Source organism: Scophthalmus maximus, chromosome 20 (genome assembly GCF_022379125.1).
Source record: "Scophthalmus maximus strain ysfricsl-2021 chromosome 20, ASM2237912v1, whole genome shotgun sequence".
Lineage (NCBI taxonomy): Eukaryota > Metazoa > Chordata > Actinopteri > Pleuronectiformes > Scophthalmidae > Scophthalmus > Scophthalmus maximus.
In genome coordinates, this window is record NC_061534.1 from 9,744,453 (window position 1) to 9,763,004 (window position 18,552).

The 18,552-nt window shown below is 43.8% G+C and overlaps 1 protein-coding gene across 8 annotated transcripts in view; it reads right to left on the minus strand.

Moving 5' to 3' along the window:
- LOC118284826 (mediator of RNA polymerase II transcription subunit 13-like) overlaps positions 1 to 18,552 on the minus strand; it is a 71,771-nt gene that overhangs the window by 50,418 nt on the left and 2,801 nt on the right. For all 8 annotated transcript variants that reach the window (XM_047329423.1, XM_035607933.2, XM_035607928.2 and 5 more), the window contains exon 2: positions 4,921 to 5,158. In XM_047329423.1, coding sequence (XP_047185379.1) covers positions 4,921 to 5,050 — 130 coding nt within the window. In that variant the 5' untranslated portion in view covers positions 5,051 to 5,158. The remainder of the gene's footprint in view (positions 1 to 4,920; positions 5,159 to 18,552) is intronic.

An 18,552-nucleotide genomic window follows, 5' to 3' on the forward strand; every position in this document is an offset into this window, starting at 1 on the left:
CACAGTTATCACAGAAACACAGGAAATGTTGTGGTTTCAGTATAGCAGGTATTTTCAATAATTACAATAACTGAATACTCGTGTTGAAAGGTCTCATCTGTTCATATTTACAAAGTGATTTTACTTTTATTTCTAAATAGTGAATTATAAAATTTCTCATCAATACATTCATTTTAACCCATGGGTGATATTTTATTCAATAAACTGTGAATATTGTAGTGATGATGCTGTTCTTAGGAAGTTCACTGTGCTATTTAAATGCTATCTTTGAAATGGGGATGTCATAATACCACAAAGTTCGTATTCGATGGCAACACCATTGACATTTAGCGATTCTCGATAATGCAGTAAATGGAGGGTGCTACAATTACACACACACATGAGTGTGCACGGACGCACTCACACAAATGCTCGCCTCGAGATCGTCAGTGTGAAAGCAGTCGTTTAAAGTGACTAACAAAACAACATTTCAGGATATGAACATTTTGATGGCATGCTGTTTATTTTAAAGTCGAAAGCAGAACTGCATTGTGTGTGTGTGTGTGTTCATATTCATGAGTCAGGTCCAAAATATGTCACTTTCTCTCCGGCTGTGCAGGCAACATGCTGATGACTCAGTCCATTCAACGCATTAATCCTGTTTGCTTGCAAACTGTACTCTGCTCACGCTCTGATTTTAATATGCTGTATACATTACAGGCCAATGTCACTTGATTTCAAGAAAGCAAGCCACCATGTGTTGAACATGGTGTCTTAACAGTTGTCATTGAACCAAAGACAATATTAGCGAGTGCTGGAGTGCAGTGCGGGAGCAGCAGAGAGGTAACACTAGATCATTGCTGCTCATGTTGCTGGCACCATCTCAAAAGGCATGATTTATTTAGACGTAACTTCTGGTGCAATGATTCATCGCCGTCTAACAATATCGAGACATTCAACAGTTCAACAGTCCTACAATTCAATCACACGAGGAGGATTCATGGCTTCTTCACCACCGTACTCGATGGAATTTTGCACTAGACTAATTTTTTTGTTCTTTACTTGCAAAAGCTTTCGTGATTATCATACAAAAACACACGCCCTGAGGGAAGTCAGCAAAATCTGGCCCGTCACCTTATGTCCAGTGGGCTTCTTGGTGCCGGAAGCAGGAGAGGCGTTTCCCTCTGTAACAGGAGGAGGTTGTATTGGCAAATATAATTCGATCAAATCTTATTTTCCTCTGTCATCCAACCATGTGACTTTTTGAGTTGCGACCCACAAGAATAATCAGGCTATCATATATATATATATATATATATATATATATATATATATATATATATATATATATATTTCCTCTCTCTACAACCATCTGGCGAACCCCTAAAATTATCTTTTTATTTCTCAATCCGGGGGGTCAGAACCCCCGGATTGAGAAATAACTGGTCTAACCAACCAAATGTGTCAATGCATCAGATGTTTTCCTTTTCCAGCAACACTGGTAACTCATGCAGTGTTGCAGTGCTGACACTGTGTGCAGTTTCAGTTTGTGAGCTAATTGCAGCTAAATTTAAATCTCAAAATTTGAATCACATTCTAATGGGGAAGCTGTCAAAGGTGTTTGCCCAACACTGTGGTTGACTGGCTCAATAAGTGCCATGAGGTTTATGGGCCATTTCTGAGCAGTCTGGATTTTGAGTTTATAACAATGAGGAAAAGGGATTTTAAGGACTAGTTCAACATTTTGGGAAATACTTTTATTCACTTTCCAGCATCAGTTAGGTATCTTAACAATATAACTTTCTAATAACTGCCAAAGGGTATATTGAAAAATATTGGACGTAGAGTGACTATAATAGGGTTCCAGTTTAACCTTTGCCGTGTGTGTTACAGTATCTGAAACTAGAATTTCAGCTTTTTTTTCTACTAAACTGGATTTTAAGTTTGTACAGTCTTTATTGTTGTGTCACGGACATTTAGGAACAACCTCTTCTGAACCGTTACACCATCCATTAACTGCTCTGCAGGCAGACAATGCTTTGAGCCTAATTTAACACAGGCCAATCCACACTGCTTTATTATTTTCGAAATGATTTCAAAATAATGTTGCCAAATTAAAAAAGAACAATTTAATTCAAGACATGCTTTGTGATGAATAACTCTTAATTGTTAGTATATATTAATAATAATATGTGCCATGAGAGGGAAGTTAAATAGTACACATAATGATACATTTATTTAAAATGTAAATATGAAGCATATGGTGCTGCACGTCCATCCCTGTGCCTGTCCCAGCATAGTTTGTGCTTCATTCTGCTGTTGTGCTCTCACTGTGTTTACTTAATAATTCTCGCTTTTTTTTTATTTTTATGACCAGGTCAAATAAAAAGAGAGCAAGGAACAAACAAAGAGGGAGGAGTAGAGCGAGAAATCTCACGAGGAGCATACTGACGTGTGAGAGACGAAAGGAGAAGTTGTGACGGCGCGGCGAGAACTGCCGGGGAGGGAAATCGCACACGTAAATCAGTCCCACAGTGAAGAGAGATTTCGTCGAGGTAGCTCTCTAACACTTTGGTAAAACACTGATATTCCCTGTGTTACAACTGATTCTAATTTGGAGGAAATCCAGCTTAGATTTAATGAACAATTATTTAACTCCCTCTCACACCCCAAGTGGTATTTTCAGTGCTTAATAGGACATGTACAAGGAGACCTGTGAGATTTTGTACTAGTGAAAAGAAAGTCTTATTATCATAATTGCGTTCAGCATGTGTATGTGAGAGTCTGTACATCTGTTGAGTTGTAGAGTAAATCCTCCTCGAGAGTCCTTTCACAATACCAGAGGATCTGATGATAACTGATAACACTGATGGCAAATGGCACACAAGTAGTCACTGGTTACTTTTATTGTGAGCGAGGCAGATGGTTGTTAGTAGCAGCTAGAGGTATTTATTACCTTTTTTTTTTATGAAAAATTACAATTTTCTGCTTTTCTTCATCCTAAAATTAGAGGAATTTAAATATTGTTGGGTCTTTGGAGAAAAACAAGAGAACTAGGAGAACAAGGAACAAACCTCGGACCGTGATGTGCGTCATAGATTAATAATGAAAATAATCGATAATAAAAATAAGTGATAGTTGCGACCCCGGATGGAACACAAGAAGGAATCCCAGCAGCAGAAGCGGAAACTACTTATCACTTAATGTGTAAATGCACTCGGACCTGAAGTCTTAGCAGTCACATTGATTCTTTTAAACTTTATTTCCCTAAAAACGCTTCACTTTGCTTTGATTAAGTGGCAATTCTTCATTGTAGATTTATTAAATTGAGACGTGAAGACAAAAATCGCACTAACGCTCATTAGCAGAGTGCATCTCCACGGTGCGCACGGAAATACATTATTGAAAAATAATGACAAAATCTTTACACTGGTGACACAACCAATCCGAGGTGATCAATAGCTATAAAAATGTAATTAAATAGGCTAAGATTATTATTAGCTGTGTTAAACCTCAGTGTGCCTCTCCGGAGGAGTCGTAATTGATGGTTTAGGCTGCCATTAGCAGCTTGCAAATGGGTGAAGTAATGCTAAAATGTCACACGGCTACACACTAGTTATATGACTTTAAGTTACGCATTCACTCGCCACACTGAGTGTGTCATTGCTATGACCCGCACATTTTAAGGAGCAACACAACTTTACAGCACATGAAATACCCCAAAAAATCCCATGTTAATATCAAATAATGGAGAGAATTTAAAAATGTGTAAACCAGAGAAGATGCTTAGGAGATAGTATGGATGATATGGAGATGCAAAGGGAGATGTTATATTGATGCAAAACGCAATTGAACGGTTCCGTTTATTTTTCTCAATTATAAAAGCCTGCGCAGTCTGAGAAGAGGACGCTCCCCAACAGCAGTGAGAACATCTGCTGAATATCTACCGCAATGCCTGAAAGGCCTTTTCACATCAAGTCACTTTTAATAGGAAACTGGAAGACTGGAATTCTCACTCTCACTCTTCAACATCTCCATCCAGTATATCCCTGCTTCTCTCCTCCTGACTGTTGTTCTGCTAAACCAAACCCGTTATAATCCCTCTGCTGTTTCCTCCTCTCCCCGTCTTCCCGGGGCTTAGTCGATATGTTAGACTTCTACACACGTGCGCAGCGAGGTAATGCAAATGCCTCTATAAATAGGGACAATAGTGCTGACAGTAGCACTCTCTCTCTCTCTCTCCAGTGAGATATCTTAGTGTAATTTTCACGAACACACACACACACACACACACACACACACAATCTAACCTAATGCTGTGAGCTTCATCACAGTGATTGTCCTGAAGCAGCATTTAGACACTTGAGTTGTAAAGAGCACACCATTTCAGATGTGGTGTATGAGGCTCACATAAAGGACTTCACATCGATGGGATCAATGAACCCTGCACATCTCAAACAAACAGCACACCGCTTGAAACTGCAGCAGACTAAACACCTTGAACCTACATAATACTTAACTCTCTATGTTAGACAAAACAGCTCGAGGAGGCTATAACACACACACACACACACACGTGTAATATGCTTCGCTATAAAACTCACCTTTATTTGCCACTCGTACAACTCAAATTTGTGTCGTACAATCTAGTTGTAACACACAACACGTGTGATTCACTACTTCTCAGTGAGTTTTACATAAAACCTGCGAAAACCATGAGACAACCTTATTCCAAGTAATCACCCCCCAGTCTCTATAATCCAATGCAACATAAAAAATCTGCCATAAAATTATATAGTCCGTAAAAGCCCCTAACCTGAACTTTCAGGGCATAAACAAGAGGCTTAAGTGAAGAGCGATGAGATGGAAAAATAATTGCGATGATAGAAGAGAGAAGCCACGCTCATTCTTCATCTCTTCTGTGGTCTCTCTCTTTCTCACCTTCCAGCTCATGATGAATGACGTCGGCGAGGTTGGGCTCTTCGCCCCACCAGAAGATCCACAGCTCCTTGGCATCGGGCTTGATTTTGCGTCGCCACACGCACAGCAGATTGGCTTGCACGCAGCGCATGAAGCTGCGCAGGACCGGGTCGTCCTGGGCCGGGGCCGAGATCACCGGCCCGTACTCCCCGCCGCCGCGGAAGTTGTAGCAGCGCCATTTAATGCCCGTCAGCTCCGCCTGGGAGGGAGGACAATGGTGATTAAAACGTGTACGCAGACCCATTAAACAACATGAAAAATCAGTAATACAGCAGTGTTATTATGTGCAATGACTAATCAAACATGATTACATTCAACATAGATGCTCAAACATTCAATAAGTCGATCATCAGAAAATTAATCTGCAATAATTATATTAACCGATTGATTGCTTAAGTCATTTGTCAAGCACAAACACCAAATAGCTTCTTCAATGTGAGGATGATTCGTTTTGGGTTTTGTACCATCGGTCTGAAAAAACAAAGTCATCATCTTGGACTCTGAGAAAAAGAAATTCTTCTCTTTTTTTGTCTGACATTTACTGATCGAAAACAAATAATTAAGAGAATAATAAATGAATTAAGCAGATTAAGTGCTAATGAAATGAATCATCGGTGACGACCGTTAATATCAAATATCATTGTGGATTTCTAAATAGCTGTTATCATGATGGACAGTTGTACTAAATTGATCCCAAACAGGGAAATTCATGTCAACCATTTGTAATTGTATTTCCAGCAGATCATTTATTTATTGGTTCCCATTGTAGGATATCCCGTGTGACAAACAGTGATTTTTTTTCTTCTTTCCTCTGTGGAAATTAAACAACTAATGGGGATGAAATCCATAACACTACTGTTAGTGCAGTGTTAACCATAAGCCACTGCATGACAGCGCACATAGATCTAGTGTTTCACATGAAAGACACCAATCAAGTGCAATCAAGTCATATTTTCACCAGTCTCGTGTTTACACCGCTTTGATCCTCGTGTAAATGTTTAAGCACATTTAATGTCTTTCTGTTGTGCCATTATAACCGTATTTAACGGATGCCGTCACTCGCTACCGCTGCAGAGATACAATAAACGTGTAAATATTATGGAGGGAAGAGACGGTGAGTCGCGCCGAGACATAAAGGATGGCCTTGAGTGAAATACAGGGAACCAACAACTAAAGGAGAGACAGCACTGAAATATAGAGGGAGCCACAAAGAGTGAGAGAGACATGAGAAGAGGAAATAGTGTCGGGGTCGGTGGTTGGCGACCGGCCCAGCTACTGAATTCTTCTCCATTTAATCTGACGGGACCATAGGTGTTTATGTTGCCTATTGCAAAGTTAGGCATGGGGGCCATGTGCCATGATACATTAAGTGATGAGCCAGAAAAAAAAGGCACTTTGTCTTCTTCTCCACCAGAGATCGACAGACACTTAACATTATTCAAAACCTGTAAATGAACATACATGTGTAAACGAGGGGAAAAAAAATCATTGACCCCTGTGATGTTCATATAATATGTGCTTTTTTGGTGTTTGTTTGTGTCCTTGTGTGTGTATTTGTGCATGAATGAGTCGAGTTAACAAAGGCACTGTTGACCAGGACGGAGATTTGGCAGGCGGGCAGACGGGGTGGAGGGGGAGCAGAGGGGGGTGGAGGTGCGAGTTGCGCTGCCCTCCTCTCCTGTGCTCACCCAGCTGTGGTGACCATGTTTGGGACACCGGCCCAGGCAACGAGCTAAGAGAAGAGAAATACTGACCCACGTCAAGACGGAGACAGGTAGAAGACAGGAGCTGCACGCAGATTAAAGCCTGCAGTGTCTGAGGATGGACAAAGAAAAGGAGGCTCCACGGAGAGAGAGAGAGAGAGAGAGAGAGAGAGAGAGAGAGAGAGAGAGAGAGAGGGGAGCCAAGAATGCTTGCGTGTCTTTTCAGTGTGTGCATGGGAGTGTAGCAGGGACGGGTCCACGTCAGAACTCGAATTAAGTCAAATGCATTGCGTCTGAGGGAGACTGTGCGTGCACCTACTAGACACTAACGACCGATACATAGAAACTGCAGCATCTTGTAAGTGAGCGCACACGGAGGTATTGACATGACCCCCAGGAACATCCCGAAAGCAAACGCAGCCATAATTACATGCATTACACGCAGTATGTGTAATGGGAGATATAAACATCGGCGCCGTAATAAGCCAAGCCCTAAAATTAGCCATGACAAGGTCAAGGATGCCGTTTCTCCCAGAGCAAAGAGGAGGACATCTGCTCGCGCTGCCTCGTCACTCCCAGTCAATGTCAAAGGTTCCTTCGCCGTTTGACACAGCCGTCTGCCGCCGCTGAATCGGGAGCGGAGACGAGGAGACAGGCAGAAATAAAATGCCAGGAAGTGTTTTCACGATGAAGCCGTTCCAGTTGTTTGTGTCACAAGGCAACACGAGCCTTCTGGTGAATCGATGGTTTAAGATCCCCTGCAGACGTTAACTGTAAATACTCTGAGAGAGTAATAATTTGACTGATGTGGGTTTTCCCCGAAAAATTCGAATACCAATGCAAATCAATTAACTGCCAAATGCCAAACCTAGCAATTAAGCAAAAACTACCAACAGATACATTTGAAAACATCTGCTCTGGCTTCAAACTTGCACATGCATGGTTCCGCGTATCGGGGTTGAACATTAAGTTGAAGAAGAATGCTTTTTTGAGCGCAGGGAAAATGTACAACGGGGGCAGAAATATGGCGAAAAAATAAAATATGTCTCAGATAACGAGCTGTATTTTCTGGTAAAAAATATTGCACTAAATGAACAGATGCTGCACTGTGTCTCCCATGAGCCCAAACACAGGTGCAGTGAGTTTTTGGAGGGGGGGGGGGGGTTTCTGACCATGTGAAAAGAACCAACCCAACACCCTGCTGAACTCCTGTGGTGGATTAGCTGTGCAACAGTTGCAGGAAGAGGAACAGGGCCACAGTCACATGCTTGCAAGCAGATCCAAAACGCATGCCTACACACACACACACACACACACACACACACACACACACACCAGAGACTGTGCACACACAGACAGCAGCTGGGATGCAGTACAGACCAGAAGCGCAGCAAAAACGCATGCATCAGGAGGCAGATATATTTTCAAGCTTAATGTCCAGTTATTTTTCAGTGATGACAGCAGAGCCAATTGTTTCTGCCCCGTTCACATGGTAAGACGTGCACATACACACGGATGCATGTGCACGTCTTACCATGTGTGCCTGTATATTTGGGCTGCACACTCTGAACGACTGCACCCTGGATAGCTTTTGTAATTTTCTCAGCACACTTCACCGACACTATCAGCCCTCTGAGGTCAATCATATAGTGATAACAAACAGCCAATTTTCATATTTGTATGAATAAGATAACAGGTAAGAGGAAGCAGAACCTGTGAAGTGTGTGAAGAACTGCGACTCTGGTGACAAATCACAGTGTTGTGAATGAAATCCTGTCGTGCGAATAAAAACAACCTTTAATTATTTTAGCTATAATTCTATCATTATTAATCTTAAAAGATTTGGGGAGCAGCGCAGACTCTAAACTTGTTCAGGTATGAACCAGTCAGAGGATAAATGATACCATGCACTGACAGTAAAATCAGTATGCCTTGTAGATTGCTAAAATAGAGAGGGTTGGTAAACTGGCGCTGTGTTTGGTGTGAAATATGCCTATTTCCCAGGTCTCGAGCGGAGCAAATATGCATCCAAAGCGGCTAATTCCTCTCCCTTCTCGAGAGTGCGAAAGAGCAAATAAACGATTATTCTAGGCAGCAGCCTCCGTCTCTTTTAAAAACTACCACAGTGGTAAAAAAAAAAAAGGGGGGACGGGGTCATGGAAAAGACGGAACTCCTCCAGGCTCCTTGATCTGTAGGTTGGCTGGTTCAATTTCTGATTGAGTGCAGGAGCAGAAACAAAAGTTTTTCCTTCCATTGCAAAGACGGACCGAAGCTTTGACCTTACTCTCACCTCTATTATCTTACTCGTCTCCACTCTCCGTCTCATCTCTCAGCACTCTCTCCCTGTCACGGATGCCTACGGAATACACCAAGGACTATCTCTTGCTCTCTCTCTCTCTCTCTCTCTCACACACACACACTCATTTTTTATTCCTCTCTTTATGTCTTTTGTCTTGTAAACAGAGAAAGGATAATGGCTAACCATATGTTTCCAGAATAGTTTTGTGCCAGCACAGAGGATGTGGAAGATTGCGCTCTTTTTCTACTATGCCATTAAAATCCGTCTTTGCAGCTGGCATGAACACCTGTGTTTCTTCAGCTGGCATTGATTTGTTGTTATTTTGTTGAAAATTAATTTTAAAAAGCAACATAAACGGGAAACTTAAGAGTTAACCGCTATTTCCCAAGTTTAGGGTGAACAGAGCCCGGGCTTGGAAAACACAGTCTGTATCCCAACCGAAGGTCAACGTCAGTGCGTCAGACATGTGCTTGCAATCAGCAGAAAATATGGAAGTCAGAACATTCATCTTTAGCACACAATGCTCAAAACTAACAGTATTGGATAGAGTCTAAAACCATGCGACTTACACAGAAAAGAGGATGCAATTTCCTGGGATTGAAAAGGTTTGTCACACCGCAGGTCCGACAGACAGACACGTACATACAGTAAACGCTGTATATTGTTAAAAAGCCCAGCAGCTGTACAATGCAGACGAAACCTCCATGACTGTAGACAGCACGACTGAGAGGAAAACACTTGACATGCACTATTTGTCTTCCTCCTGCTCTTTCTCAAAAACTTTTAAATGGACCTTTTGAACTTCCCAACATGCAGCTGTGTTGCACTTCCATGTGGGAAAACACACACAGAGGCGCGCACACACACTTTTAGGTCCTTGTTCCAAACACACTCAGATGAGGCTTGGCTAAGGCCCGGGACAGAGAAATGAGCAGACATTAAAAATACATGCATTTACAGAAGTGTGTCTAAGTGTATCTAATTATATGCACATACTTAAGATTAATTAAGGACACATTTCCGTCGGAATTGCGGCCGATGTGAGCGCCTGGGTTTGCATCTAAGCGGATAGGTGCCTGGTGCAGCTATCGCAGCTGACAAAAGGCATATGAGAGGCACCATATAAGAGGGATGCCACTGCTCTAGGAATCTCACAGCGGCGTAAGAGGCTCGCAGTCTGACAGACGAGGCACTTTAGGCGATTGAGAGACGGCTTGTATCAGCAGTTTTACCTACTCTGGCACAAGTGAAGCACTTGTTCCGTCAGAGTGGCATAGCTTTCTCATCAACGTCAAATCTGTTTAGACACTTGACGAGCTGCCAATATTTGGGCTGTGTTCAAATCGCCCGCCTGCGAGTCTTAAGATAAGACTCGTCTTTATCAGACACATGTAACACTATCTGTGTCTCTTTGATTCAATGTCAAAGACTGGTGAAATTCAATTATTCCTAACAGACGGCGGGGAGAGAATTGACTCGGGACAACTTATTTGAAGTTTCAGCAGAAACGCTCTTTATCTAAGTTATAATCCCATGAAATGAAACCCCCTGTTCTCTACGTCGTTTGTGGTCAGCGTTTTTATACCCATAGCCGTTTAATGTATTTACTCTGAATGTCATTGTCGGTGGGAGAGGGAACCATTCCTGTGCACAAATAAACAATTGAAATCACATAGCTACACACAGGAAACAACTGGTGTATTTAATCTGGCTTTTTAAAAATGTTATCTCATTGATATCATCCTCCCTGTTTACCGTTCACGTTGTCAGAGCCATATCAGAGCTAGTTCACATTAAAAGCAGGCAGCTGTCAAAGCACAGGGCGGCTTTGATCGTGACGCTGTCACAGAAAACGACATGTATTTGTCCCCGTGGTTTGCGCTGACCCCGATCGTTCTTCAAAAGTACATCTACCAAACCAAAAAAAACAGTCATACTGAGTTTTTTTGTTTTTTTGACAGCAGATCAGTTTGAAATAAACAATGAACTCATTTTACTATTCTCCCCTGTTTGCATGCTGTACGGAGCGTGACTGACTTCTTTGTTCAAACATCATGAGTAAACAGATGTACCAGTTGCTCTTCTCTTACACATTTCTGACAAAGTAGCTGCTCGGCGAGCGTTTGTAAAACCACACTCGATGTTACCACAGTAACCATGGCATCGCCAAATCAGCCAGGAGCGAAATACACCCTCAATGGCCAACTGCAATTGGGTTGAGGCAGTTTGATGAAAAATAAGATCACGTGTGAGAAATAAATATGGACGAGGACGACGTAGGTTGGTTGGCTATACGCTACCAAGTCAGCAGTAAGAAGTCACCAGTTAGAACAGCCAGTGGCAGAAATCAGAGCAGGCAACGACTCCCCCTTCATCAATTAACCCGCCGAAATCAAATTAACCCACAAGGAGCCGTGCTCCCCTCTGGCATTTTACGCCACAAATGAAGAGCGATGCACATTACTGCACTTGTGAGGGAGCGAGGGCGACACAAAAGCACTAAACAGGTGTAGAAAGAAGGCCTCTGGGGCTGCAGACAGTAAACAGATGCTTTTCCTCTGCCTTCTGCTGCCACCTTTGCAAGTCCCTACCAAACAAGGGGCCGTCATTTGATCTGTGTACTGCTGTAGCATCCAGCCCTGGGAGGTGAGCAAGCCAAGCGACCTAATTAGAGCAGCGAGAGTCCCCAGGGCTGAGTGACGGATAGACCTGCCAATCACGCCGCGGAGAGCCGCCGTCAAGCCATGACTTCTCACCTGACACAAAGGGAGGCGGGAGGCGGGAGGCAGCAGCGGTGGCAGACCAATGAGGGGCGGCGAGACATTACAGTGGAACTGCCGCATATGAAAGAGCTGACAAGATCCCCCCCACAAATTTGCCAAATAAAACAACACAAAGCTGAAAGCGTCAGGCTGCCTTTTAAATGCGTGTAGGGACGAGCTACAGTAGTGGCCCTGCTTAGCCTAAATTATTAACACGCAACTGACGTAATTTAATTAAACTGTGAAAACCCTCAGGGACGGAGAAATGAGAGAGACACGGACAAAGACAGACAAAAATGAAACTGAGAGTCACAAAGAAGGAAATCAGAGAGAGAGAGAGAGAGAGATAAAAACAGTTGCTAGGCAACATACAACATCTGGAGGAATTCAGCAAGGTATTCAATTTTTGAGATTTCTGTCTCCAGGGTTACAGTGGAAATATAACATTTCAAGCACTTTACTCTGAGAACCACAAAGGAGCGCAGGCCTACTCCACGTCCCTGCATGTTGTCTGTCCTCAGCTGAAGCTCATCTCCGTGTGTCGGATGGGATTCATCAGCTCAAAGTTTCCCTTTAAGATATTATTGAGTGGGCAACACATGCGTCACTAAAGCGTGGTAGAGTGCACAGCAAGACCGATCCATCTCCGTGTGCCGGAGAATGTGCCCCTCATCGATCTGCCTTAGGAAAAAAAACCACTTGTTTGTATTTCTTTAACCGATCACAATTGTCTTGGGCCCCGAAATGTGGCAACGGCGCTGCTGTGAAATGTTGTCGGTTGGGGGGGGGGGCTTGTTTTGATTTGTCACCCCCCCCAAAAAACGACTGTTTGTGTGACGATATCAATCGTCATCAAAACTTGCCATTTTCAGCGAGTAGCTTATGAGCTCAGAGGTGGCACTCATTGTTTCCTGTAGCAGGCACAGGTTTTTGAAGATGCCACCAGACTGGACCTGGAAAGAGATGGAATAGGCGCCCGTATACTGTTAACAGACAATGTGTCCTCATACATTCTAGATGCATTGAATGACATGACCAGAAGCAAGACATTAACGTTAGCTATATCGGATTACTCACTAAGATTCTTTACAGAGAGAAGGATTAGCATTTTATTAGAATATGAATTAGCAGTGCTGTAATTGTACAATTACCACTGCGTGGAGGCTTCTGAAAAGCCGACGAGTACTTAATAGTCTGACTGTTCCTGAAAATGAAGGAAATATATATATTTGGCTTGCAAATTTCCTGAATTTTTTTTTTTTTTTCAGGCATAAGTCAGCATGACTTTATCATTGTTTTCATTTGTGTCTGTGTGCGTGTGTGTGGGACGCAGGCAGGACACGGTAGGTCACACCTGAACAGGTTTCAACCGGCAACTCACCTGGCTGCTGTTTCTAATGTCTGATCTAACGTAGGCTGCTCGCTATGTGGGAGTGGCAGCCAATCAGAGCTTTGACACTAGAAGTTCATCCGCACTTCTGCTAACACGTTCAAGTACAGGTGTCTTTTGTAAGTCCCACTCAAATTCTACTCCTTCCCGTCCAGTCACTCGACAGATACAATGGTACGATGGCTTTTGTTCGTATCACCCGGCCCAAACACTCACTCGGTCATGTCTGGTTAAATACTCTATCGAACCCTTTGTATGTCACTATTACACGGCAACATGCCACTTAGTCCATGAAGCAAGCCAGGAATTAAATTGAGCCGTTCAAATTCTCATCAGCATCTGAAAAATCACGGGTGTCTGCCTAATTCAAGATAGTGAGAGAGAGACAGAGAGAGAGAGAGAGAGAGAGAGAGACACAGAGAGAGAGAGACACAGAGAGAGAGAGAGAGAGAGAGAGAGAGAGAGAGAGCATCGTTTGGCAGCGCAGGGAGAATCAATGCGCCACAAACGCCTGTGAATCAACAGTCGGCACATAATGTGCTTGTTCTCATCAAGTACCCGTCTGATTGGTCACAGATAATCTCTCAATGGAACATGAACACATGATAATTAGAATTTTCGACAGTACAGGCAGGCGACGTTACTGTTTTCCCTCTCTCCCCTTGTTTCGCGGCTCTGAAAGACAACCTTTAACCTGAGTGTGCTCTAACTGCAATTGAATCCCAGCCAACCATGATATTGGCAAAGCTGTCTGGCTTGCAGAAAATATTTGCCCAGCTACGAGCGAGGCGATAGGTCCCTTTAAAAAAAAGAAAGAAGAAGAAATCTCTTTGTCAAGGTGTCTGCAGTCAGGTGAAGAGAACACAAACAGATCTTCCCCCCTTTGAGACGAAGCCCGAGACTCCTGTGGGACGACCCCGAGGCCCGGAGCATCGCCGAACACAGCTTTGTTCGCAATCTGTTTCTGGATTGTATCCATCAATCACACGAAAGAGCCTTTGGGATTTGAGTTTGAATCAGAGGATCTGTAGCTGCTACAGATATATACAAACTAATAGTTAGTGGGTAAGTGGCGTTAGTCTGAGGGAACAGTATCTATAAAATATAAAAATATTAACAAAACTAAATTGAACTGTACAATTTTTAGGTACTCAATATATATTTAACTTTTTCTGTCCGTCTGCTGATACACCAGTTATCTTCCCAGCCATCACAGACACTTGATGCCGGTACCGGCTACTGCCCATTCCTGCCAATCCTCCTTTGCCACTCAGCCTTCTGTCGCCCGGCACACATGCAGAAACACCAGCGGGCGCTAAGAATAGAACACAGCTGGCACTGCGGGGCTTACATATTTCACACTCGAGCCACCGTGCTCCAAAATACTCCAGCCCATCCCGTCCCATTTTCATCCCCAGGACCAGCGGTGGTTCCCTCCCTCCCTCCCTCCCTCCCGGTTCGTCTTTGAACTGTTCTTCACCTCTGTGGCAGCGCCCTGACAAGCACACAGCTCAGATAAGATACATGACTACGCTCGGGAGAATTTACCAGAAAAGAGACGCGTAGCAAAAACAGAGGCACGAGCAAACCCCGTGCACCGCCCCTGTTTCTGTCAGTGGCTAACCCGCGCTCGTTCACGAGTCATTTTGTCATGGCAGAAAAATATTTGAGAAGCGTGTGTGTGTGTGTGTGTGTGTGTGTGTGTGTGTGTGTGTGTGTGTGTCACAACATAGAGCGTGCCATGTTCACACACAGGTGGGCCACTGCCTGGTCGAGTCGTATTGCGATGACAAGGGATTCCCGCAGCAGTGACAGGAGCAGATTAGTGGGAGGCGCCGCACACAGACTCAAGGTGAAGCCAGTTGCGAGCTGTCAAAATCGCAAGCGAGCGCAGCCGAGAGCACAGGTTGGGCGTAGGGGGTGGACGCTTCAGCGAGGAGTAACCAGATGGTGCCGCAACACAGGGCACGTAAAGCAGAACACCGGGGCTCGCCTTGGATACCCTGGACCGCTCCTCTCCTTGCGTGAGAGGACACTGCAGTGGCGTCAATGTCATCCTTAGATATCTCAACGTAAACTGCACGCGCAGTGTTTGTACAGTGAGCCGCGGTTTACACACCGGCAGCTTTTTTTTTTTTTTTTTTACTCATTCTTTCATCGCATAGTTTCTGATTTGAAGGATAAGTCCTTTGATAATCCATATTTCTCTTGTTGAAAAAAAAAGAAGGAAGAAATGATTTTGAGTCAGCACTACATTCATCACCAGGGAGTATTTATAGCAACTAAATCGGCACATACTCCCCCAACAAATTCTCCATGTAGTACTACGTGCATAACCTTTGCTTAAAGCTGTGCTTTCTGGTTGATTAGCCTTTTAAATAAATTAATTTTACAACATTTTCGTCTTTTTACAGCAATTCTTGCAACAACAACTATCACTAGCCTTAAGTGTCTTTTTAATAATGTTTTAGATAAATCATTTTAATTTGGAATAATTATGGACAAGTTTATTCTCATACAACTGGACTACGGCCCGACAGAAACTGGATGTCAGAGGCCGAGATAAATATGATTATTTAGGTGTTTAAAACATCCGTAAAGACACAAATTATGTAAAAACTCATTTTTGATGAAAGGTTGTGACACAGTGACACAGCTGGAAAAAAAAATAAAGTCATGGCGACACTAGTTTGTAAATGACCTCAAACCTATTTCTGTTCAGTGATTCCTTGTTATTTGTCAATATTACATCAATATCAGTATGTGTGATACTGCATACCTGACATATCAGCTGATATGAGCTTATCGACAAGTTACCAGGCTCTTAGGTTGAGACCTTTGGTTTTCTTCAGTCACATGAAATGCTTGGGCTTTGAAAATGAAAAATGTGAATATTTCTCCCAGTAAGGTAAGAAAAATAGTAATGTCTTGTTATCACTACCAACACTAGCACCGAAAAACAATTCAAACGATGCACGGACTTGAGTGGCTCTTCACCCCAGCGGGTCGCGACACGCGCTTCCTCCAACCACTGCCTCCTTTTTTCATCCCTAAAGCACCTTTGCAATATCCACTTCCATTAATAACCAGGGAAATGCAAACAGTCTGCATTAAAAAAGGCACCAGACCTGATTACCTGCTTCTCCTCACAAGCCTCGGCCACTCACCTGCCATAAATCAAGGCGCCGCCATTAATGGTATTCCCGCCGCCACATCTCTTCGCACTTTATTTCCACCCCAGACACTAGTGTCATCATATTATACATGCAAGATCTCTATTGGAATAGAGTTTGGCTAATGAGCACCTCTTAGTTGATCACATTAGACCTTCACTTGAGGACACTTAATTACCAGTGTTGCACTCCACACATCTTTGTCGGGGGGAGGGGGGGGGGAGCCCTTTAATTAAGGTCTCTGCAATCTACCTGTGTTTGAACAAGTCTGTATCCTTGGGATATGGGATGTACTCACAGCCTAAATAAAGGCGATAAAACGCGCCTGGGTGTGTGTGTGTGTGTGTGTGTGTGTGTGTGTGTGTGTGTGTGTGTGTGTGTGTGTGTGTGTATACGGAGGTGTGGGTGGAGGATTCAGTCTGTGCATGTGTGTTGCATTTGCGATACATATGTTTGCGTGGGTGTTTGGGTGTTTTTTTTTCTCCCCCCGTCTCTATGCCGGTGCTTGTGTTTGTGAATCAATGTGTGTGTGCGTGTGTGTGTGTGTGTGTCTGTTTGTCTGTGTGCGTATAATATGATGGGTGTTTGAAGTGTGCCTCCTGAGTCTGGATGGTTTACTGTGTGCACAGGAGAGACGCACTCACACACACACACACACACACACACACACACACACACACACACACAGAGAGGCTTCCTGTGTCATGAGGCTCTTAACTGTCTCCTCCTTGTGTTTCACATTCAGGCTGGGACTTGGTGTTATAAGAACCTGCCCAGTCCACAGAAAGATGACTGTTTTCTTTCTCTTTCTCTCTCTCTCTCTCTCTCTCACTGCGTTCCTCCCTCCCTCTTTAATTTTCTCTCTTGCTCTGTCTCACTCTTTCACTCTCGGTCCTCTCTCTCAAACAGGCTGAGGCTAGCAGTCAGGAAATGCACATCAGTCATAATACTTTCCTAAAATGAAAACAGATTCCGCTGCAGTCCTTTGGCCGCTCTCTCTCTCTCTCTTTCTGTCTCTAACTCACTCCTTCAGCTGAAGACATTCCTCTGTTCCTCTCATCCTCCACCCTTCCCTCCTCCTCCGACGCCACTTCAACTCAACTCGCCCGGCTCGGGTCTCTCTCTCTCTCGCACTTGCGAGGGTCTCGTCTGCTTTGTGTCACAGGCGGATGATCGCCAGCACACGGGACAGTTGTTCTGTGGGCCGTGTGATTGCGGCGATCTCGAGTGTCTGACGCCGGGCCTCGCAGGCGGCACGACAGTAATCTGCTGCGCCCCCATGCAGCCCCACAGTGTGGGCACTTGTGCTTTCTAAAGGTACTTTTGTTCTGATGCAGGTTGCACTAACAGCCAGTAAATCAGTGTGAGAGATGAAGTCAGAGCATGTAGGAATGCTGTTTAACAGGCTGTCAGACCAGAGCACTCACTCGTCACCCACACCACCTTCATATATGAGCACAGAGCCAATACGACCTGAAGGAAAAGGTTGATGAATATCCCACCAATGAGGATGGTTCTTCTCTATTAAATATAATCTTATTTTGGGAGAGTTTTGGTCTATAAAATTGTGAAAAATGCCTGTCACAGTTACATAGAAAATAAGGTGACACTTTTGGAACTACAGTCAAACACAGTAAAAGGTATTCCATACAAAAGGATGACACAAAAGCCAAAGATTGTCACTTTTAACAAGCTGGAACTCAAATTATTGATTTGATTATCAAAACTGTCAATTTGCCGTCGGTCAACTAATCAATGACGCACGAAACGGGGTTAAAAAAGTGATATAATACAGGAAATCTTAGCAGCGCAGTGCAATACTTTGGCCGGATCAATAGTCACACCTGATCCGATTCATTCACAGGAAACAAGTCCTTCAGTCTCCACTTGTTAAGCTCTCAGTACACATCTGCCTCGCTCTCAGCATCAGGATGCGATCTGCATCCCCTCCGTCTCTTTGTCTCGGACGTATACCCTCTAACCAGGACACTCGGTGTGTCATTCGTGTTTTGTCCTGTCTCGGACTCTCCTGCAGGAGCCCTGCCAGTGAGTAACCGCTGTGGCACCAGGCAGCCAGTCATAAATATTCTCAACAAGCCAGCTGATGGATGGCCTCTTTCTCCCTGGGCTTGAAAGGGATGTTCACAGGGCCAGCACGATGGCCAACAATGCCACGGCGGGTGAATGAAAGCTTTTCCTCCACGAGGGAATAACCTCGACTGAGACGTTGACAGAAACGTAATCGCTGTTTTCGGCTGCTGGATG